The sequence below is a fragment of the Rhineura floridana genome, chromosome 18 (genome assembly GCF_030035675.1).
Source record: "Rhineura floridana isolate rRhiFlo1 chromosome 18, rRhiFlo1.hap2, whole genome shotgun sequence".
NCBI classification, from domain to species: domain Eukaryota; kingdom Metazoa; phylum Chordata; class Lepidosauria; order Squamata; family Rhineuridae; genus Rhineura; species Rhineura floridana.
Window position 1 is genome coordinate 23,770,856 of NC_084497.1, and position 23,003 is coordinate 23,793,858.

At 48.1% G+C, this 23,003-nt stretch overlaps 1 protein-coding gene across 2 annotated transcripts in view; it reads right to left on the reverse strand.

Annotated features, from left to right (window-relative positions):
- Window positions 1–20,073, reverse strand: part of C1QTNF12 (C1q and TNF related 12) — a 40,155-nt gene extending 20,082 nt beyond the window's left edge. Inside the window, exons 1-2 of one of the 2 annotated variants that reach the window (XM_061601485.1) lie at window positions 14,192–20,071; window positions 553–672 (exon numbers count right to left, since the gene is read on the reverse strand). In XM_061601485.1, the coding sequence (XP_061457469.1) occupies window positions 553–672; window positions 14,192–14,380 (309 nt within the window). In that variant the 5' untranslated portion in view covers window positions 14,381–20,071. Of the gene's footprint in view, window positions 1–552; window positions 673–14,191 lie in introns of both variants that reach the window. The other variant, XM_061601486.1, reaches the window with a different exon arrangement.
- Between the last annotated feature and the right edge of the window lie 2,930 nt (window positions 20,074–23,003).

Sequence of the window (23,003 nt, forward strand, 5' to 3'; positions counted from 1 at the left end):
CCGCCTCCAGCATCATGACTAGCAGCCACGGACAGGCTGATCCTCATTGAATTTGTCTAATCCTCTTTTCAAGCCATCCAATTTGGTGGCCGTCACTGCCTCTCGTGGGAGTGAGTTCCACAGGTTAACTGTGTGCTGTGTGAAGAAAGACATTTCTTTAGTCTGTCCTGAGTGTTCTGACATTCAGCTTCATCGGATGTCCCCGAGCTCTACTGTTAGGAGAGAGGGAGAAAAATGTTTCTCTGTCCATTTTCTCCATGCCAGGCATAACTTTATCTGATTCTATCACGTCACTTCTGACTTGCCTTTTCTCTAAGCTAAAAAGCCCCAAATGCCGCAATCTTTCCTCATAGGGGAGTCTCTGTTCATAATTATTAATATTATTATTAGGTTGTCTCCAATGCTATTCCTACTCAGAGGGGGCCCACTGAAGTGAATGAACATGACGGTTCATTCATTTCAGTGGGTCGATTTAGCCGGCTACAAACCATTATCGTTACTTGTGATCATAATGATTGCAATGGCGAGCAAATGCTTCCAGGGATAACCTACTAATTTCGTATCTTTCCCTTTGCATTTCTTTTTGGAGTTGCTGCCATCATCGGGACGATGTACAAATGAAATCCACGTCCGACGCGGGTCAGTGATGCGGGGGTCTGGGGCCTCTAGCATCTAAGAAAAGAAGAAGAAGGATTGAGGGCATTGTGAGTCTTTTATCCACAGCCAATTTTATGTATGGGTGGGTGAATATGTTGGTCATGTCAGTTGGGTGGGTAATGTCCAGAACAACTGGCCATTGTGCACATTCGCCAGGCCTCACAGAAAGCGCATACACAATCTGTCCATGAAGAGGGAATGACTGTGCAGATTTTCCAGTCGCTATACATAATCTCCAGCAAGTCTCGGGGAATGTGCACTTTCCCCAAAGCCCGTCGGAGATTATGCATATTGGCCGGAGAATGTACAAAATGCACTCAAGGTATGCACGTTCCCCAAGGCCTCTGGGAGATGACATATATGGACTAGGAAATGTGCGGAGTTCCCTCTTCATGGAGGGATGGCAGGCACATTCTCCACGAGCCCTGGTGAATGTGGACAAAGGCTGCTCGGTCTGCACATTAACTTCTCATTGCACAATATATCCAACAGTGTTGCTCAGCTGAGAGCAAGGCTTCCTTCAACAGAACAGAGAGGAAAGCCATTTTCACTTATTCTTGGAGACCTACCCCCATCCTAAATTTGCTGTTGAGGCTTGGGAGGCCCCTCTGGAGCAGATCTAGGGAGTATGGGGGGTGCAGGGGTTTGGTGTGGTTAGATTCCCTCCCCCATTCCACTGGCATCTGCTTGCCATCAACTAAGTGATGCCATATACAATGCTATGTCTTCTCTAACATGCAATGCCCCATTTTTGCAGTGAAGTCTGATGGCTCCAATGTCAGCTGCAGTGAATCCATTCCAGGATTTACTCTGAGCTTTCAAGGACCTGTCCAGTGCTGAACCTGTTTGTGGAATTGCTTTCAGCACTTTGGACAGTTCCTTGACCATTCAAACTAAAACCCGGAGCAGATTCACTGCCCTGCTGACATCAGGGCCACCAACCTCCATTGCATTATTGTCCTAGGACCTATAAGAACTGGATCCTGGCTCTGAGACAAGAGGCAATGCATTTGGGGGCTGAACGTTCTTAGCTGGACGGATCCTTAAATTTCCCCACAGGAGTCTCCCAAACTGAAAATCACATTTTGCAATTCAGAAATTCAGATTTCAGAATGGTTTAATTGATACTTATTTGCTTTTCATTTTCTGTTCACCGAAATTTACAATCACATGTATGCTTGAGGAGGAAAAATTATTTTTAAAAAATGGGAGGAATGTGAGGCATGGGGAGAGGGGAAACAACTAGCACAAGGATAGCCATGGCAGATGTATTATTAGTAAGACCTCTGAATTTTAAGAAACAGCAAGTTGTGTCCGCACTCTTGTATTAAGGCCCATTTTACAGCTAGGGAATACTGAGGCTCAAAGTAACATACAGCTTGTCCATGGATTAGGCAAGTAATTGTGCATAAAACTGAAGCCTTTTTTTCTTGTTGAATGAGGAATCAGAAATCATATACAGAGATCCAGTAGATCTTGATCTACCCTTCTGTCTGCCCCTGCTATTAACCATTAAGGCACTGTTCTCCAGAATTTTAATAGCCACAGAACACTTTTTTCCTGTGCTGACCCATGCAATGTCACCAGATGTAGGAAACTCAGCTACAAAATTGAAAGTAGTCTTCGCTCATACCCCCCAAAAAGTTTAGATGGAGCCTCCTCCCCACCCACTCACCCTCAAATGTTTTACTTGTGGTTTTAAGGAACAGTGATTTTAAGTGTAAAATCCCATTTCACAGCTAGGGAACACTGGGGCTAGTCCTCCTGACTGAAAGGCGACAAGCCCAGAGACCTGAGTCTTGCAGGGAAGCAACGGGCACCTGCTCTGAGGGTAGGTAATTCCGCCGGTTCTGGAGTGAGTGGATAATCGTAGTCATAGAGCTGAAAGGGTTGCCCTAACAGACTACCCTCCTCTGCCTTACAGGGGTTACCTCTCCCCATCAAAACTGACTTCTGAGCCCATTTGGTCCTCCCATCATTGGGTGCCCCCTGCCCCACCGATTGCTTGTCAGAAGAGAAATCTTTGGGTGATTGCAGACTCCCAGCCCATCCACACCGCCTCCTCTTGCCAAGGTTCCCTCATCGACAGGGGGAATGAGACAAGCCCTCAAGTCACAGGAGCCCCTCCAAGGAAGGACCTGTCAACTCGGGAGCTTTAATGAATCACCTCCTGGAATCTGGGCTTGTTAATGAAAGGGGGGGGGAGAGAGAGAACACGCTGGAAAGAATGTATCAAAATGTGAAAAGAAGAATGCATATTGGCACATGTTGGGATTTATCTAAGAGGGGGTTGGATGGGGCTTGGATCTCTCTCAGGTTAGGGTGTGGGTACAAAACATATATATATTGAAACAGGAAATCAGAAACACTCAAACCAGAATTACTGGATGGTCTGGAAAACTAAGAGCCTCGTTGAGAGTTCCCCCCCTTCAAGTCCCCCCCCTCAAGAAAGGTCTCAATTCAGTATCAGCTTGGTATTTAGAAGCGGAGTCAGAGAATCCTTTCTAAGAGATCTCTCTCAGCTGCCTGTCCCTTATCAATAATAATAATAATAATAATAATTTTAAATGGTTGCAACCTGCCCAGGGATCCGATGGTGAAGGGTGGATCATACATCGAAATAATAATAACTTTATTATTGTTGTTGTTGGCTTGCAGCCAATGTTAGTCCTACTCAGAGTAGACCCCTCAAAATTAACAGGCACGAGTTATTCATTTCGGTGGATCTACTCTGAGTAGAACTCAGTTGGATGCAACTATTAATTTAGTAGCCGTCGCAATTGTATTTCCAACCTGCTCTTCACCAGGTCACAGGGCAGATTGTAGCATTTTTCTCTTGTCCGCTTTTTTCCACTGTCCAACTTTCACATCCATACATAGAGATCAGGAACATCATGGTCTGAATGGTCCTGACTTTAGCGTTCAGTGATACATCTTTGCATTTGAGGACCTTTTCTAGTTCTCTCACAGAGTAGACCCATTGAATGAGCATGGCTGGCTAAAGTTGATTAATTTCAATGGTCTACTCTGAATAGAACTTAGTTGGCTGCAACCTAAGGCGCTGGCCAAGATGGATCCTTCCATCTGATCCAGCAAAACTCCCATTTAGGTATCGTTACATGTAAATCCACGCGCTATTTATTACCGGCAAAATACAAAGGGCATTAAAAGTGTGAAGTCTCTCCTTTCTCACATCTAGATAATATCTTTCCTAGCGGCCCCTGAGGTCACATCAGGCCCGTGGGCCACCCTTTGGAGAACCCTGGCTCAGCCACCTCCGCTCCTCACTCTTTCACCCCCGGCGGGGGCTTGCAGAATAGCAGCTGTCTGCCTTGCGAGCGAAAGGAAGGGGGTTCTTGAGTCATTTCGAAGAGAGTGTTTGTGCATTCCACGGTAATTGAGTAATTAGTGTCAATGTTGGAACTGTCAAATGCACCCTCAGGTCAGGCAGACATCCTGAGGACGAGATCAGGAATAAACTATTTTACAGGATCCCAAACTGCTATCTCTAAAACAAACATTTTTGGGGGTGGGGTGAAATAATTCTCAAGCAACTTCTCCAGCCACAAACGCGCCCGCCAAAAGTCAAGTTTCCGCAAGTGTGACCTGCAACGGAAATGTTCAGGTTTCCAGAAAGCCAGCCATGCCACTGTCCATGAGATGCCATTTCATCCCTGCCAATTTTCAAGTTTACCACCCTCTCCCAGATAGTTGCTGTGCTCACTGAACACAATCAGTCCTCACTGGCATTGGGGGGGGGGGTTCCCCTCTGTAGGTTTTTTTCCCCTTTTCTGCAAATCTTTGGGTTTCTCCAATTCTCTTGTGTATTTGTTTTATTTTATTATTTAATAAAATGTGTACCCTACTTAAAACAAAACCTCTAAGCCAGGGGTTCCCAGACTGTGGTCCGTGGACCATCAGTGGTCTGCAAGATTCATTTTAGTGGTCTGCGGCATGCCTGTGCAAAATATTCAGACTGATTTTTAATCGTATTTCTGCCAAGACCCTCATCCATTTCCCAAAAGATTGGGCACCACTGCTCTAAGCAGTTTTCAAAGGTTGTGTCTGCCTGTGTGAATGGTGCCATTTTGCCTATGTACAGATCAGTACCCAGAGGATCAATTCGCTATAGGTTTACCATATATTTATTTATTTATTACATTTATGGTCTGCTGGTATAGCACACTGGGGGGGAGAGCCTGGCTGGGAGTCCAGAGTCTGTGAGTTCAAATCCCCGCTCGTGTCTCCTTGGTGACAAGGGCCAGCTAAAGATCACCCCCACAGGGAGTGGCTCAGGGGTTACGTGCCCTGCCACCTGTGCAGCCGTGGGCAAGCTGCATAGTCCCAAGGAGCCCAGTTGCCCCCCAGCTGGCAGTTGTGGACAAGGAAGGGGCTGGCTTGTGCAGCTGTGGCAAGCTGAGCAGGCCCTAGCCAGCTGGGGAGGACTAGCCTCAGAGGGAGACAATGGGAAACCCCTCTGAATACTGCTTACCATGAAAATCCTATTCATAGGGTAGCCATAAGTCAGTATCGACTTGAAGGCAGCCCATGTCCATTTTTTTTCTTTTCATGATAGACACCCAAGACAGCTTACATACGGTTTCCAGGTGGTCTCCCATCCAGGCACTGACCAGACTTGACCCTGCTTAGCTTCAGCAAGGAGCTGGCCTCATGTGCCTTCAGACCCCAGTCTACCATTAGTTCTCCCAACCAAAGGTCCATCCTCAAAATGAGAGAAGGGGAATCTTTTTCAGTGTGAAAGCCGCATTCCCTGCAGGGCAAGCTTCCAGGGGCCACCAACCAGTGGCGGGAAAAGCCAGAGGCAAAAGTGGGTGGAGCAATGAATGCACATTTTTCCTGTTGTACAGTAGGGTAGTTTCTATACACCCACCTCTACCTTCCATCCAGACCAGCAAACGACCAGGGTCATTGTCAGACTTCGAGGACTCATTCCAAGTAAAAACACTTGAGAATGAAAAGCAGGGGCAGTAAGGGGTGTAGCCTGTAGTTCTGAGGACCGATAAGAGAGGGACAGAGGGCCGCATGCAGGACCTGTCTTTGAGGTCCCCTGCCTCAGCTCATGTTTCAGGTTCCACTTTTCCAAAGGAGGGCTTTGGGCTTGCGTTTCTTGAAGGAAAACCACCCCCATGCCAGGATAAACTACTTTCAAAGCTGCAGAGATTTTCCCAAGCAGGCCGTGATAGGGCTGAAAAGTCACGCTCTCATTAGGACATACAAAGGGCCTGACTGCGGGACCGGGCCAAAGGCGCATCTGGTCACAGTGGCCAACCGGATGCCCCAATGGGAAGCCTACAAGCGGGACCTGAGTGCAATAGCAACTCTCCCCACTTATTTTCTTTATTATTATTTGATTGATATCCCGCCCTTCCTCCCAGCAGGAGCCCAGGGCAGCAAACTTCTGATTCCTAGCAACTGGCATTCAGAAGCATACTGCCTCCGACAGTGGAGGCAGAACACAGCCATTGTGGCTAGTGGCCACTGATAGCCTTCCCCTCCATGGATTTGTCCAACCCTCTTTCAAAGCCATCCAGGTCGACAGCCATCGCTGCCTCTTGTGGGAACGAATTCCACCGGTTAACTATGCACTGCGTGAAGAAGCCCTTTGTTTTGTCTTGTCCTGAATCGCCCAACATTCAGCTTCATCGGATGCCCACGGGTGCTAGTGTTCTGTGAGAGGACGAAAAGCTTTTCTCTTCTCCACACCTTGTGTAACGTTATACACCTCTATCATGCCACTCACCTTTTCTCTAAACTAAAACGCCCCCCAACGTTCCAATCCCTTGATCGTCTTGGTTGCCATTTTCCAAACCTTTCCCAGCTGTCCCATAACCTTTTTGGTGGGAGGTGACCGGAACTGCACACAGCGGTGGTGGCTGATGATCAGTGGGGCAGTGGAATCCGCTCCGGGTTTTACTCTGAACTTTCAAGGAGCTGTCCAAGGTGCTGAAAGCTGGGACTTTAAACCCAGAGTGGGTTCCACTGCCCTACTGACATGGCGTTGCCAACCGCCACTGGTAGCCTCAGAGACGAGTTCCAGCCATCTCCAAGCCGTCTGCAAGCGTCTCCCTTTGGCTGCTGGAATCGACTCCTGCCAAGATGCACAGTGAGCGGCTTCCATGCTTATTCCCGGGATTGCTCATGCATGCCATAGTAATTAAATAATAATACCGCAAGGACAGAACATTCATTTTAGCTGTCAGTCACACTGGCTGCTGGTAAGGAAAGCGGGGAGCGGCTTGCCTGCCTCTCTCCGAAAGGGATTTGTAACTTAAGGATACCAGCAGCAGCAGACGACCGCCAGCCTTGCGTGGTTTCTCTGTGGCCGACACAAAAGAGAACCCTTCGAAATTGCTCTCCGGCTTGAGGTTCTTGAAGACTGGCAATGAGCAAGGGCTTTGCTCAGGACTTTGCGTTCTTTCCCACGCCCGGGCAATCATTACACGCTGAGCCAAGTTTGAAAGCTCCATTTTTTAAAAAAAGAAAAAATATTGTTATTTCTGCTCTTGATTGGTGTTTCTGCTCTTTGAACAACCTCCAGGCTGGATTACTGTAATGCGCTCTATGTGGGGCTGCCCTTGAGGTTGGTCCGGAAGCTGCAGCTGGTGCAAAATGCGGCGGCGAGACTGCTCACTGGGGCTGGGTATCACCAACATGTCACCCCGCTGCTGAAAGAATTGCACTGGCTGCACATTTGCCACCAGGCCAAGTTCAAGGTTCTAGTTTTGGTGTACAAAGCCCTATACAGCTTGAAAGATTGTCTTACCCCTTATATACCCAGTCGATCAGTGTTCTGCAGGTGAGGGCCTTCTGCAGATACCATCTTATCAGGAGGTTCGTTCTGCACAATATAGGAAACGGACCTTTAGTGTGGCGGCACCTACCCTGTGGAATTCCCTCCCCTTAAATATTAGGCAGGCGCCATCTCTGCTATCTTTTCGGCGCCTTTTGAAGACTGTCCTCTTTCAAAAAGCCTTTTAAGTGGATACCCAGTCTGCGTCTGTGTTAGAATTGCTTGCTGATATGTTTTTTATAATGTTTTTAACCCTTTTTAAAAGATGTTTTTAAAGCTTTTTTAAAAAATGTTTTTAACATTGTTTTAAAATATTTTAAGGTCTGTTTTTTATGATGTTTTAAAGTGTTTTTAGCGCTTCTGTTTGCCACCCTGGGCTCCTGCTGGGAGGAAGGGTGGGATATAAACCAAATAATAAACAAACAAATAAATAATAAACAACCTTGCCCATTGCTCTGCAGAAGTTACACAGGAAGCTGCCTGATCTCCCCAGTCAAGCCAGCTGGCCATCTAGCTCAATATTGTCCACACTGTCTGGCAAAAACTACCTCAACTTTCCTGACGCTACCTGGGGATTGGCCCTGACAGCTTTTGCATGCACAGCTCATTCTCTACGCCTGAGCTATACAGCTGCACCTTTGTAATGATTCAGATCAATCTAGCTCAGTATTGTCAACACTGGCTGGCAGCAGCTCTCCAGGATTTCAGGCAGGTCGTCTCTCCTAGGCCTACCTGGAGACGCCGGGGATTGAACCTGGAACTTCTGCATGCCAGTCAGGTGCTCTGCCACTGAGCTATGGCCCTCCGAATTTTGCAAGGAACCCCCACAGCCAAGCGACGTGTACAAAACTCCATACACGGTACTAGAGCAAAGTGTGCATATCAACAGATTCCATGCATGAGAACCGCTTTGCAAACACATATAATCTTGCGGGGGGGGGAACGCCTACGAAAACGTGTACGGTCGGAAAAATTCGCACAAAAGTGGGGACGTATTTTCACGGGAGCTTTAAAGAAAAAAGGAACCCAGACTGACTGATGTGGGGAGCCAAATTTAAGATTGGAAAAGCATGAAAGGGAATTTGACAGATGCTACCCTCCCTGGGGCTGTAAGGAAGCACCCCATTTTTCCATAGCTAGTCCTCCCCCCCCCAAAATAGTGCCTCTTTCTGCATGAGCAATCTCCCTCCCAGTCAACCCCACGGCTCAGCCAAAACCCAGAAAACTTACCAGCAGATTTAGACAAAAGCTGTTTACCACGCCATCAAAGGCCACTCCCTCCCCGCTAAGTGACACACACACTCCTAATTGCGCAGAGAGAGAAAGGCAGCAATTGTCTCTGAGCTGCTGTCTGGAGGGGAAAATCTCTCTCTTCCCACCCCCAGGAGGGTAATTAGCTCCTATTAGCTAATTAACCACAATGGGGTAATTGCCTGCTATTAAGCCCCTGCGCAGACATCCACAGATTACAGAAATGACACTTCTCATGATTTTAAAACCCTAACTAGGAACAAAGTGTCTATAAGGGGTATTAAGTGTTGCATCTCAGCGGTCACGCCCCTCGGCATCGTGGATTACGGGTTGCACCGTCCCCATTCCCCCCCCCCCCGCCTGGAGACAAGGCAAGCCACAGATTGTTCTGTGGGCCGCATCAATCGTTGAGTCGCCCGCTCCTGCGACGGCGGCTGTGGGGTGCTGTTAAATAAGGCTGTGAGGTCTGCTGCAAAAGGCAGTGGTGGAGGATGTGGAAACGGTCCTCCGGGGGGGGGGCAATTTGGCTTCATGGTGGCGCACCTGCTTTCGCAGCATAGGCAGCTGACTTCTAAGTTGGATGCAATACTGTCAACCTTGACTGGCAGCAGCCCTCTCTAGAGTTCTCTCCGGACCCTCACTGCAGATGGCAGGAACTTTCCGCATCCAAAGCAGATGCTCTGCAGCTGAGCTACACCCCCTAATTTTATCTATACGGATCGCCGCTTCATTTCCCACTTAGCTATTCCAGGTGACACACTTCATACCTTCTGAAAATAAATAAGCCAGTTGTGGAGCATGTGAACTCTGCAAGTACAGCAGGAGCGGTGAACCTTCTTCAGCTTGGGGGCCGCATTCTTTTCTGGGCAACCTTCTGAGGGCCATATGCCAGTGGTGGGCAGGGCCCAGCAGCATAAGTCACACAGGGTTTCAGGGGGGTGTCTTAGACCCTTTACTTTTTGAAGAGCAAGGTCCCAGCAGGGTCCCTATTGTTATGGGTTTGGGGTTGAGATAGATGATTTCTAGGAGTCCCCTTCCAACATCTGATTTGGAACCTTGCACCTGGAGCTGGGCTCTGTAGCTGAGAGGCCTGCTTTGTTGGTGAGATGAGTCTCCTTGTTAGCCGAATAGAGTGGCCAGGTGGGCTAATGGGTCTTCCAAGTGCCCGTTAAGTGGAAAATGGGCCAGAGATATCCTATTGTTATTGAAACTCTTCAGGAGAGCCCCCCACTCTGGGGGCCAAAACAGAGGCTTGTGTTTTTAGTTTAGCTGGAGGAAAGGCTGGGAACTGGAGGCAGGCAGAGAGGCTGGCTCTCTGCACCATGGCTTTAGGATGCCTCCTGTAAGCCTGACAAAAAAGCAAGATCTATTGGACCACTAATGCTTTGAACCCCTCCATCCTAAGCTCAGGTTGGAATGTGTGTAAATAAACAAACCATATTTCATAAAGGCACCACAGACTCCGCTGACCTTCTTTCCAAGGAAACCAAACCCTGGGCAAGCTCAGGGACCCCTGGAGATCTCTCACTGCTCGGAGATTCGGGTGGCGCACAAGACTACATCTCCAGCATCCTATGAGACAATCAGCATGAAGAGGGGAGTCTGTTGGCCACTGAAAAGAGTCGTCCTTGCCCTTCCCTGCTGATTGGAGCTAATCAGAGTGGAAGGAGGAGAGTCAGCCACTGAGAAGACTCTCTTCAGTAGCTAACACTCTCCCTTTTCATGCTGGTTGGCTCCTAGGGATGCCTGTTGTTGTGGGAGAAGGCATGAACAAGGATCTTTCTCAAGCCAGCAGCAAAGGATAAAAAGGAGGGTAGGGGTCTGGCTGTGGCTATTGTGAAGGGACCCTGCCGTTCTGAATTTGCCACATTACTGGCAAGGCCAGAGGCAAAGGGGGTGGAGCAACATGTGCAAATATTACCTTTGCGCCGTAGGTTTCTAGGCACACTCTCAAGGGTCTTCATGCTCCACTGAAGAACCCCTGGTCCAGATCAAGGGTGAGGAACCTGCAGCCCTCCAGACAGCTCTGCTCTCCAGAACCCATCAGCCCCGCCAGCCAGGGGTCAGGGCCGATGGGAGTCCTAGTCCATCATCTGAAGTGGTGCAGGTTCCCCACCCGTGGGCTGCATGCAGGACGGAGAGTTGGAAGCCTGGCGATTGCATCCAGAGCTAGCGCTGCTCAGTGCAGACCCACTGAATGTGACTAACTCAGGCCCATTCATTTCAATGGGTCTACTCCAAGGAGCACTAATGGTGGGGCTGCAACAGCAAAGATTGCATCCAACTAAGTCTGACTCAGAGCAAGGAACCGACACGAGTCATGTCTGTTCACTTCACTGGGTCTACTCTGAGTAGGTCTAATGCTGAATAACTACCCTTAGCCCCACTTACCTGGGAGTTAGCCCCACTGCAGCCATTCAGACTTGGCTTCTGAGTAGACACAGGACTGTGCAGGGGGTTATTTTATTTTATTTATTTATTAGATTTATATCCCACCCTTGCTCCTAGTAGGAGTCCAGGGTGGGTTATCAACTTCACAGTGTTTGGGGGGGGTCATCATAACTCAGCCAAAGAGGACCTGCTTTGCATGCAGAAGGTCCCGAGTTCAAATTCCGGCATCTCAAATGAGAAAGGCTCAGGCAGGACAGCATTGGAGAGACCCTTTGCTGTCCAAGTGAGCCCCCTCAGCAGAGAATATTGGCATAGAGACACTGCCCAGCCCTACTCATTGCAGTTAATAGACCTAATTACTAAGACCCATTCATTTCAATGGGTCTACTATGAGTAGGACTTAGCCGGCTTACCACCCCTTGTCTGACCTGGCAGAAAGCGACTTCCTGTGTTCCTCATACGAGGACCGCCTTTTGCTGAAAGCAAGCTGCCAAGAAACAGTACAGGGTAATGGTTAGGGTGTCAGACCGGGACTGGGGAGACCCAGGTTCAAAACCCTGTCCAACCATGAGCCTCCGGGGGCAACCTTTGGCATGTTGCTCTCACTCCCGGCCTAACCTATCTGACAGGGTTGTTGTGAGGCTCAAAGGGAGCAGAGGCAAACTTTTGTATTCTGCTCCTTGGAGGGAAAACCAGGACAAAAATGCAATAAATTAAAACAGGCTATCTTGCATCACAGGCTGCGTACACCTACCATATTTTTAAAGAACATCTAAAGCACACACCCCTCAAAGAATCCCGGGAGCTGTAGTTTACCCCACACAGAGCTACAACTTCCAGCACCCATAAGAAACTACAGTTCCCAGGATTCTTGGGTGGGGCATGTGCTTTAAATGTCCTTTGCTGCAGATGCCTCTGGGACTTTCACAAGCAGTCAGCATGCTGGAAATAGCCACTTCCTCCCGTCTAAGATTCTGATCATCACCACACAAGCTTTATTAAGAATGTCAGAAGAGCCTTGCAGATGAATCAGGCCAAAGGGGCCCATCTAGTCCAGCCTCCTGTTCCCATGGTGGCCAACCAGATGCCCCAATGGGAAGCCCACAAGCAGGACCTGAGGGTAAGAGCCACTCTCCCCCCCCCAGCGACTGGCATTCAGAGGCACTGCTGCCTCCAGCAGTGGAGGCAGGAGACAGGTTGATCCTCCTCTAGATCTAACCTTTTTTTACAGCCACCCAAGCAGGGTGTAGTGTAGTCATCCAGGGAGTCAGCAGGTCTTAGACCCTTTCCTCTCCAAATCCTGTGACGCAGTGCTCCAACCAAGTCACATGTACAAAATTAAATGCATATATTCAGTGGAAATTCACATCGAAATGCACGTGTCGGTATAAAGAAAATGCAAAACCAGGTATTCCGTTATGAGACACTGCTTGCAAATATGTGTCTGTTGGGCAAAGCGGAGTGCAAAGAAGTGTATGTTGCGAGAAATGTCTGCTGATTAATTTTCCTGAGGACTTAAAAAAAGAAAGAAGCAAACTAATGCAGAAAATCTGTAGAACTGAACTGAAGCCTGGGGGAAAAAAGGGAAACTAGAGATACCAAAAGTGGCAAATGTTCTTGTCCCTATCAGTCGGATTATAAAGGCATGATGGAGACGCCTGCCCCGTGACAATTGTCTCCAACGTCTGGGAATGGGCGATGGGGGACCTGTGGCACTCCAATTGTCCTCAGCTCGAGTCATCATGACCAGTGAACGGTCAGGATTCCACCTGCTCTCTGGTACATCCACCTCCCGAAGACCCATCTTGTTTAAGCAGGCTTTCCCTGGCTCCTAAGATTGATGGCACAGCTCTTTTATTACTTATTGAAATTCCATTATGCTTTATTGATGGATGCTCTGCTTTTAATGACGCATTCCTTTGCAATTTTGGCAATCACGTTATGTGCGTATAACAGTATTGGGTTTTATGTAAACCGCTTTGGGGATTTTGCATGTTAACGAATGAATGAATGAAATCTGCCACTGAAAACAAAGCTGTATTCTTGGTCCTCACAAAGATGCACCCAACACTAATCCTACTCAGAACAGACCCACTGAAGTTAATGGGCATGACTGACTCGGGTCTGAGAATTTCAATGGGTCTAATTCTCAGCTGGCTACAACCAGTAACAATTAAGCGCCTGTATCTCTGTGGTTGACTTTTTTCATCTAAAGCAGCAACGGGAAATCTGTGGCCCTTTAGCCGGTGTTGGGACTACATCTCCCATCATCTTTACTAGTAGTCTTTACTACACCTCATGGCAATTGCCTCCATGAATTTGGACAACCCAAGATGCAGCTATGCCCAGGGTCTGCTGAATTTGGAAGGAAGGGTGGGATATTATTATTATTATTATTATTATTATTGAACCCATGGAGGAGACCCATTGTTGGGATGGAGGAAAATTTTGTTCATTCCTTTTTAACGTGAACTGGTCTCTGTCCTAATTTGCAGTTTCCTGACTTAGGAAACAGATCAGAACCTGGTTAACTAAACGGATGGCGCACTTTTCCAGTGCATACAAAAATGCTGTTTTATGGGGGAGAAATGCATACAGTGTCATATTTTTTAGGAGGACATGCCTGCCAAGTGCATGTTTTAGATGAAAGCATGTGCTCAACACTGGGCTCCTACTGGGAGGAAGGACTGGATATAAAACTAATAAATAAATAAACAATGCATATAATTTTAATGTGACTTTTTGTGCATTTAAAAAAAAAACTGCAGCAGAGACCGAATTCTGATCACACACACACAAAACTGACATGGAAATGGAAGTGGGCTGATCTACCTACTCCTGCCCCTGGGCTTGCCTGCTCTTAGATTATTTGCTCTGTGCCTTAACTTTCTGCCTGCCTCAGTTTTCCCCATCTGTGAAATGAGAATCCAAGTGCGCTGCCTCACAGCCCTGTTCTGAGGATGAAACAGAGATGGCTGGGGGAGAAGGAGATACTGTTCCACCTGATTCTAGGGGTTCGACAAGGAGGGACTGAAATAGAGAGAAATACATTGAAACAAGTATATCTGTTTGGAGACCTACCTTGGAATGAGCGTCTAGCTCTTCACTGTTGGAAAGAGTCGTGTTGAAGGGCTCCGTGTACTGATTTGGATCCTTCAGCTTCTTCCGCTCCTTTCTGGCCACCGCGACTCGGAAACGGGCAAACTCTTGGCACACCAAGGCAGCTAAAATAAGCCAAGTCCAGCATCTTATCTTGGCTTTGGTGGACATCTTCTGGACAGAAAGCTACGAGAGGCGGGGGGGAGGAGGGAAACACTCTCCAGAGATGGAAATCAAAATGAAAAACAGAAAAAAAAGTCTTGGAGGGAAAGGAAGATGTGGTTTACTTTGCTTCGCCTCTTGAAAAGCAAAACACAATGTAGATGTTATTTCTGTTTGCTCCAACTGAGTCCGTTTGCCAGCAGCAAAAGATCGCCACAAACAAATTTGGTGCACCTTTCTGAATGGATGGCCAATCAAAGTAGACTCAGCCAGAAGGACGCACACTTTGAAGTTCCTCCTTGGCAATAGCACTTTGGGAAGACCAAAACCCAGAATCTAAGTGGCTGTTTGACGGGAACGGCCACCTTTCCAAACTTTCACATTTAAATCTCCATCCTTGCCAAAGGTTTTCAAAACCTCAAGCTTCAGATTTGCAGGGGGATGGGGAGAGAATATGGGAGGAAATCACATGCAAGGAACTAACAGCAGAATGAACAAAAAAGACACATAAATGGTTGTTCTTTGCTGTTCAGTGAGAACGTTCACCTCCTGGCCCAGAGGATCTCCAAAGCTGTCCACTCAGCACTGTCCATCCACCTCGAAACCAGCTAAAAAGTCCCTTCCTTACCAACTGGAAAACTTCATGTTTGTTGATGCTCAAGCCTTAGAAGGACCTCAAAGCCATCAGCTTCCCACATCTCAAGAAGTTCAAAGTCAACTCTCTGATTCTTCTTCCGGACACACTAAAATGTCCTTGCCGCAACCGAGAATAAACAATTCGGCAATCCCTTCCACCCGGCGGGGGGGGGGGGGGGATAAATCTTTTCTGCCTGGATCCTATTAATTCCAAACACAAGCGTCCTGATTTTTTTCTGTTCTCTTGCAGTTCCTTCTTGAATTTTCTTCTGCTTCACGAATTTTCTTCTCTTGCCTTCTTTTCCCTTCAGATGCAGATCGGCAAAAGCTTCCTTGGTTGCACCTCAGCAAATAAATACTAGTTTTGTGGGAAAGTTTCCCATTAACTTGGAGGGAGGGAGGGAGGGAGGGAGAACCATTCAAAGAGGGAGGGATCACCTTCTAATGAGCTGTCAGGACCGGTCTTTTCAGACTCCTATTAAAGGGAGACAGCCCGATAAGTGGAATCTTTCCCCTGTGCCAAAGAAAATTTAAATCAAGAAACTTCTCTCTCCACAGTCCCTCCCACCTACCCTTCCAAATCCTCTTCTTCGTAATCTCAAAGGGATCACCTCTTTTCAGCGGAGAGCCCTGTGCAAATGTGGCACCATTACGCATATGCCCCCTGAACATTAAAAAATGAAGGGCACTGGAAAGCAAATCTGACAATTGCCGTTTCTCATGTTTCCAAACTCAAGTTCACTTCTCCACACCGGTTTGTGATATTTTTTTTAAGTCCCTGTGAAAAGTCATCAGCATTTTGGTGCAAACCCATCCTGATATAAGCACATTTGTCTGCAATGCACCCAAGGACACACATTTTTGCAAAGCAATTTCCCCCAATATAATGCATTTCTGTATGTTCTTTTTATGAATACAGTGTCTTTTTACGCACGCTAATCGATGCATTTCTGTACACGCTACTGGACTGGAGAATTTCACATTGTAACATTTGGAGAGGTGCAAATTTCAAAGGAGGCCTGTGTTTCGGTTCACATTTTCCTTTGGAAAGTGCGAATCATGTAGTTCACCTTTGAATGTGAATTGAACCCAATTTCTCCCCATTCTTTGACTCACTAAGTCCACAGGGCAGATCTTTCCAGGGTCTGAATTAGAAGCATATCAGAAGGGGGAAGCAAGCAGGATGCACGCACAGGTGCCAGAAAAGCAGGACTTTAGGGCAGACCTCCGGGGCCCCACTCAGCAAGAGGGACCCCAAATGCAGCAGGGCTACCTTACTCCAATTTGAAGGAAGTCAGACCATCTCAAGAGGGTGTCCCCAGAAGGACCATTAAGACAGCAGTCTAAAATTGCCTAGCCTCTCCACCATCAACAGACTTGTCCTCTGTGAAGCTGGTTAACTGTCTTTTTGGAAAACAGTAAGCTGCCTTGTACCGAGTCAATCCAATTGGTCCATCTAGCTCAGTACTGTCGACATGAACTAGCAGCAGCTCTCCAGGGTTTCAGACAGGGGACATTCCCAGGCCTGTCTGGAGATGTCTTTGGAGACTGAACCCGTGAAGTCCTCCATTTTGCCCATTCCATCACCACTGCAGAGTCTACTGGAGCCTGCAATTGTATTAGCCTTTTCTGCAGTCACACCACGCTGCAGGCTCATGTTCAGGTTAGTAATATAGGAAGCTGCCCTACTGTGAGTCAGGCCTTTGGCTCATCTAGCTCAGTATTGTTTACGCTGACCGGCAGCGTCTCTTCAGAGCTTCAGGCAGGGGACATTCCCAGTCCTACCTGGAGGTGCCAATGACTGAACCTGGGACCTCCTGCATGCAAAGCAGATGCTCTACCCACTGAGCTATGGGCCCTCCCTTGTTAATCAACACCACTTTGCATTTGTTTGTGGAATTTCATTTTGTTCCCATCCAAGTTTTTCTCCACTCTGTCAAGGCCATTTCGAACCTGTATGTTTTTAACGTGCCTGGGCACAGTTAGATCATCCCACAACAAACTTCACAGGGTGATGCTCATGAAACAAAACTGGGGTTCTTGAGCAGACAGATCTAATTGAGGTTGTGGGAAAAGGTCCCTGCAGCAAGAGAGTTTGCAACACACTTTTGCGAGGGAGGGGAGGGCATTAAAAAGTACTGATGCTACCATAATTTGTTCCACTTATACTTATCCACTAAGTCATGGGGTGGGTCAGTGTATCTTTCACTCGGGAGATGAAATGTTATTTGAAATTTAGTGCTGTCGTCCCTTTACTGTATGCTGTTGAACTGTTTGTTGAAACATGACTTGTATTTGAGTATGCATTTTTATTTTCCTTTCACACGTGATGAATTGTGGTAGCCCATGGCTCTGAGCGATGAAGATTCATTTGATTTCATTTCGTTGTTCCACTTGGAGATGTCGGGCACAGAACTTGCTTAGGTTTTGATGCCAAAGACATACAAAGTTCAACTCTAAACATGCTTAAGAGAAGGTTGCATGCAGACTCCCGTTTATGGAGGGGTGCGGGGAGGGTGAGGAGAGGAAAATGCCGCCACGCCGCTCCTCGCCAGTCTGCGGAACCGTCTGGATTGTTTAGCTGCAATATGACAGATCGTCCTATTAACGTGTCATCGGGTACACTTACAAATTTGTGGGCCGTCTGCAGCTAACCTGAACAGGAGCTTAAGTAGGAGCACGCCGCCAGTGAAAGTTAAATATTATTAACAAAGAATGGCTTGCTACATAGTTCTCGAGGAATGCAGGATAGCTATTTAGCAAGGGGAGAGGCAAAGAAAAGATGATGTGAGCGAGGGAGGGAGGGAGGGGCTGTTAACTATTTCATCATTCCACTAAGGTTCTGGCTTTTGAACCTGGGGATGAAGCTAGGAATGGACAAACTTCTCTATTTTGGTTCGCAAAGCTCCACGTTTTCCCACTCTGAAATTTGGTTTTCGACATTTCCACGGCGATCAGTATGCCAGCGCCAGTCTCTCCAAACACACCCGTCTTTTCTGCCATTCTGACTCACGTACACAGTTTCGTAAGCCAATTCCATGGGCCCACCTACCTCAGTGTGGTCTACACTGACCGGCAGTGGCTCTCCGGGGTTTAAGACAAGGGGCATTCCCAGTCCTACCTGGAAATGTTGGCAGGGATTCAACCTGGGACCTTCTGCACGAAAGGCAGATGCTCTACCACTGAGCTACTGCCTTTCCTAGTTAAAAAGAATAAGCAGGAAAGGGAAGCAGCACACCCTATAGAGCTGCTGCCGGTCAGAGTAGACAACACTGGGCTTGATGGAGAAGGAATCCCTGGCCTTGTTACCTCTCCCCTCTGAGCTGCTTCCCTTCAAACAGACCATTCTAAGTAGCTAATATAGAAGTTAAGAGTGTCCGCCTAGCACCTGGAGGGACCAGGGTTCAACTCCCCACCCCACCACAAAGCTCACTGGGTGACCTTGGGGCCAGTCACCCTCTCTCAGCCTAACCTGCTCAGAGCGGCGTTGCGTGGATAACATGAGAAGCGTAGCCACCACTTGAAAGCTCCTTGGAGGAAAAGTGGGCCAGAAGTGAGGTAAACAAATTAATTACATACTGCTTCTTTTTCCTCTTCCCTCCTCATCCCTTTTCCTTTAGTGTCTCACTTTTCAGATTGAAAGCCTGCCGCTTTTAAGTTGCAAAACCGCCTCCCTTGTCAAAGGGCAGGGGCAGTGCTTAGTACATTTTAGACACTTTATAAAGGATACGAATAAAAGTAAATAATAGACGTGTCTGCTTCCAGGATCATGCAGTGGAGAAGATAGGGGACAGTCTTATACCAGACCATTTGACCATCCAGTCCCATGCTGCAGGGGTGGGGAACCTTCCGAAGCCTAAGGGCTGCATTCCTTCGAGACCTCCCTACCGGGGTCCACATACCAATGGACAGGGCCAGAGGCAAAAATATGGACAGGGCAACGTACACAGCTACTACCTTTGTGCAGTAGGCTATGTTTCTATGTGTGCTTCTCCCCATCCAAGAAAGCAAGGGCACATTCCAGCCAGGCCACACACCCCGTCCATCCCTAAGGATGGCTTCAAAAGAGGATGAGACAAAGTCACGGAGGATATGGCTATCAGCAGCAACTAACCTCGATGGCTGTATTCGCCCTCCACTGTCTGAGGCAGGATGCTTGTGAAAGATCAGTTGCTGGAAACCGCAGGAGAGAATTCTTGTTTTGGGGCATCTGGTTGGTCACTGTGAGAACAGGAGGCTGAACTAGATGGGCCTTTGATCCAGCAGCCGGGCTCTTTTTCACATTCTTATTCACTGAGCTTTCTTTGGGCGGCTTCCAAAGAGGGTTACACGAATCCGAGAAGGCTAGCGATCGCTACTAGCCACCTGCGTCCGCAGTCAGAGGCAGACTGCTTCTGAATGCCAGTCGCTGGCAACGGCAGGTGGGAAGAGTCGCTGTTGCGCTCAGGTCCTGCTCGGGGCATCCGGGCGTCTGCTGTGAGGACACTGGACTAGGTGGGCCACTGGCCTGATCCCGCAGACAGGCTCTTCATATGTCTGTGATGCCTGGAGAAAGTCCCAAGGGCCAGCTAGAAAGGCTGGGAGGGCCGCACTCATCCGCCAGGCCTGATGCTAAGAATGTAAGAAGAACCTAGCTGGATCGGCCAAAGGACCATCTCAAGCCCGCATCTGACCAGATGTCCCAGTGGGAAGCCGGCAAGCAGGACCAGAGCACCACAGCATCTCACCCAGTTTGTGAATCCCAGCAGCTGACATCCAGAGGCATACTGCCTCCGTCAGGGGAGGCAGCAGACCCTTCTCTGGCTCTCTAGGATGTCAAGGTGTCACCCATCCCCTGCTACGGTACCTGGTCCTTCTCAACTGCAGACGCCATGACCCTGGAGCCTTCTGATGCAAAACGGGTCCTCTGCCACTGGTCTAGGGGAAGCGTAGAGGGGGGTCACCTGTATCGTTAAGAGGCCGGCCTTACCTGTGGTGGAAATTCCCCTTCCAAGGGCCACAGCTCAGTGGCAGAGCATCTGCCTGGCATGCGGAAGGTTCCAGGTTCAATCCCGGGCATCTCCAGGTAGGGCTGGGAAAGACTCCTGCCTGAAACAATGCAGAGCAGCTGCCAGTCAGTGTAGACCATGCAGAGCTAGATGGACTAAGGGTCTGACTCAACATCAGGCAGCTTTCTATGCTCCTACTCCAGCTTTCTCAAAGGGTCTGGGATTGGCGGGATTAAACCAAATAGCGTGAGCAAGGGATTTCTTTTTTCTCATTAATGTCCCCTCTTTTTAACACACCACTGGTTACAGCAGTAAGCCAGAGGCGGCGGCAGAGGAGGACGCCTCCAAATCGAGAATCCCCATCAATCGAACGCAAGGCGTGATGTGGGTGATTCGGGTCTCCCTCTCCACACTCTGGTTTAAATTTGGATAGCATCACAGCACCACCTCCTGGACAGTTTATTTAAAGAGCAACCACGCCAGCCAGTTAACTGAGAAGCAACCAAGGGTGTCCGAGCCAGGTGGCCGTAGGAAGATCATAGAACAGTAGAGTTGGAAGGGGCCTACAAGGCCATCAAGCCCAACCCCACAGTTGCCCAATCCCAATCGCAAAGATCGCCCAAGCCCAATCACACAGACAGGATGTGAAGGGGGCAGCCTGCCTGTGCAGCTCTTCAGAGGTATACTGCCCATGAACAAGGCGGCTCCATCCAAAAACTATCAGAACTAATTAAAACACACACACAGAAGTGGCATGCTATGTCTGAGGTGGGCAGCTGGTATAGCACAGTGGAGAGGAGAGCCTGGCTGGGAGTCCAGAGTCTGCGAGTTCAAATCCCCGCTCGTGTCTCCTGGGTGTCAAGGGCCAGCTAAAGATCACCCCCACAGTGAGTGGCTCAGGGGCTACGTACCTTGCCACCTGTGCAGCCGTGGGCAAGCTGCAGAGTCCCAAGCTGGCAGTTGCAGACAAGTAAGGGGCTGGCTGGTGCAACTGTGGCAAGCTGAGCAGGCCCTCGCCAGCTGGGGAGGACTAGCCTCAGAGGGAGGCAATGGTAAACCCCCCTCTGAATACCGCTTACCATGAAAACCCTATTCATAGGGTAGCCGTAAGTCGGGATCGACTTGAAAGCAGCCCATTTCCATTTTTCATGTCTGAGGTGGGGAGACAAAGTAGATCCCTTCTCCGAGTGATTTGCAACAGATCCCAAAGAGTTTCTGACCATTATCTCCCTATAGGGCTGGGAGCCCTGGAGAGTCTCTGCCAGTCAGTGTGGACAATACTAAACTAGATAGGCCAATGGTCTGACTCCATATACGGAAGCTTCCTCTGTACCTATGTCTTAAAAGAGAAGGATGGGGAACCCATGGCCCTCCAGATGCGGCTGAACAACAGCTCCCATTTATTTATTATTTGATTTCCATCCTGCCCTTCCTCCCAGCAGGAGCCCAGGGCAGCAAGCCACTGCCAGTCAAAGTAGACCCTGCTGGGCTAGCCAGAGAAATAGTTTGACCTATTTAAGAAATTCATTTGAAATGTGGTGTTGGAGAAGAGCTTTGTACATACCATGGACAATTGGGTGTTGAGAACAAATTAAACCAGAACTATCACTAGAAGCTAAAATGATGAAACCAAGGTTATCATACTTTGGACACATCAGAAGAAGACATGATTCACTGGAAAAGACAATGATGCTGGGAAAAACAGCAGGGAGTAGAAAAAGAGGAAGGCCAAACAAGAGATGGGTTGATTCCATAAAGGAAGCCACAGACCTGAACTTACAAGATCTGAACAGGGTGGTTCACGACAGATGCTCTTGGAGGTCACCGATTCATAAGGTCACCATAAGTCATAGTCGATTTGAAGGCACATAACAACAAATTTTAAGAAGTGTGCATGCCGGGGGGGGGGGGGATAAGAGGACAAAAGCCCAGAGTTTGCACCAGATATTTTTGTGCTGCAGATGTAGGCTGTTTTTTTAAAAATTGTACCACAAGTTCAAGGAATTTGGACTGGAGTCACAAGGAACAAGCCAGTAGATTAAGAACAGGGAGGTGTGCCCAATTCCTGGTACAAATGCAGAACTCTGTTCAGAGTTCAGCCTCACGAGACTAATGGAGACAGTGAGGTATAGTGGCTAAGAGAGCACAGTATGAACAGGAATGGCCTTGATTGAAATTGTACCTACGTGGCTCCCCCCCCCAGGTAAAGGTCACTATCTCCCAACTTCAACCCAGTTTCCCATTTGCAATACAGGAGAAGCAATGCTGACCTCAACTTCAAAGAGCTGTTGTTAACAAGTCCTCATCACGTGGGCCATGTAGCTCAGGGGCAGAGGACCTGCTGTTCTGCACAACATAGGAAATGGACCTTTAGTGTGGCAGCACCTACCCTGTGGAATTCCCTCCCCTTAAATGTTAGACAGGCACCATCTCTGTTCTCTTTTCGGCACCTATTGAAGACCTTCCTCTTTCAACAAGCCTTTTAACTGGAGACCTTGTCCCAGTCTGTGTCGGAATTGCTTTTTAAGATGTTTTTAAACCTCCTTTAATGTTTTTAACCTTTTTTTAAAGATGTTTTGAAAGCTTCTTTTTTTAAAAAGTTTTTACAGATGTTTTGTTTTCATGTATTTCAAAGTCTGTTTTTATGAGTTACGTTTTAAAGTGGTTTTTAGTGCACTTATTTGCTGCCCTGGGCTCCTGCTGGGAGAAAAGGTGGGATATAAATCAAATAATAAATAAATACATCTCCAATGGCATCTCCAGGTAGGGCTGGGAGAGACTCCTGCCTAAAACAATGGAGAGCTGCTGCCAGTCAGTGTAGACAATACAGAGCTAGATGGACTAATGGTCTGACTCTGTATAAAGCAGCTTCGTATGTTTCTGTATACGGCAAGACCCCCTGAACATTTAAAACACAGAACGTAGGTTATACTGAAAGAGACTGTTGGCCTAAACAGCCAAGCTATTGCCTACCCTCTACTGATGGGGAGCTCAGAGGTTTCAGGAAG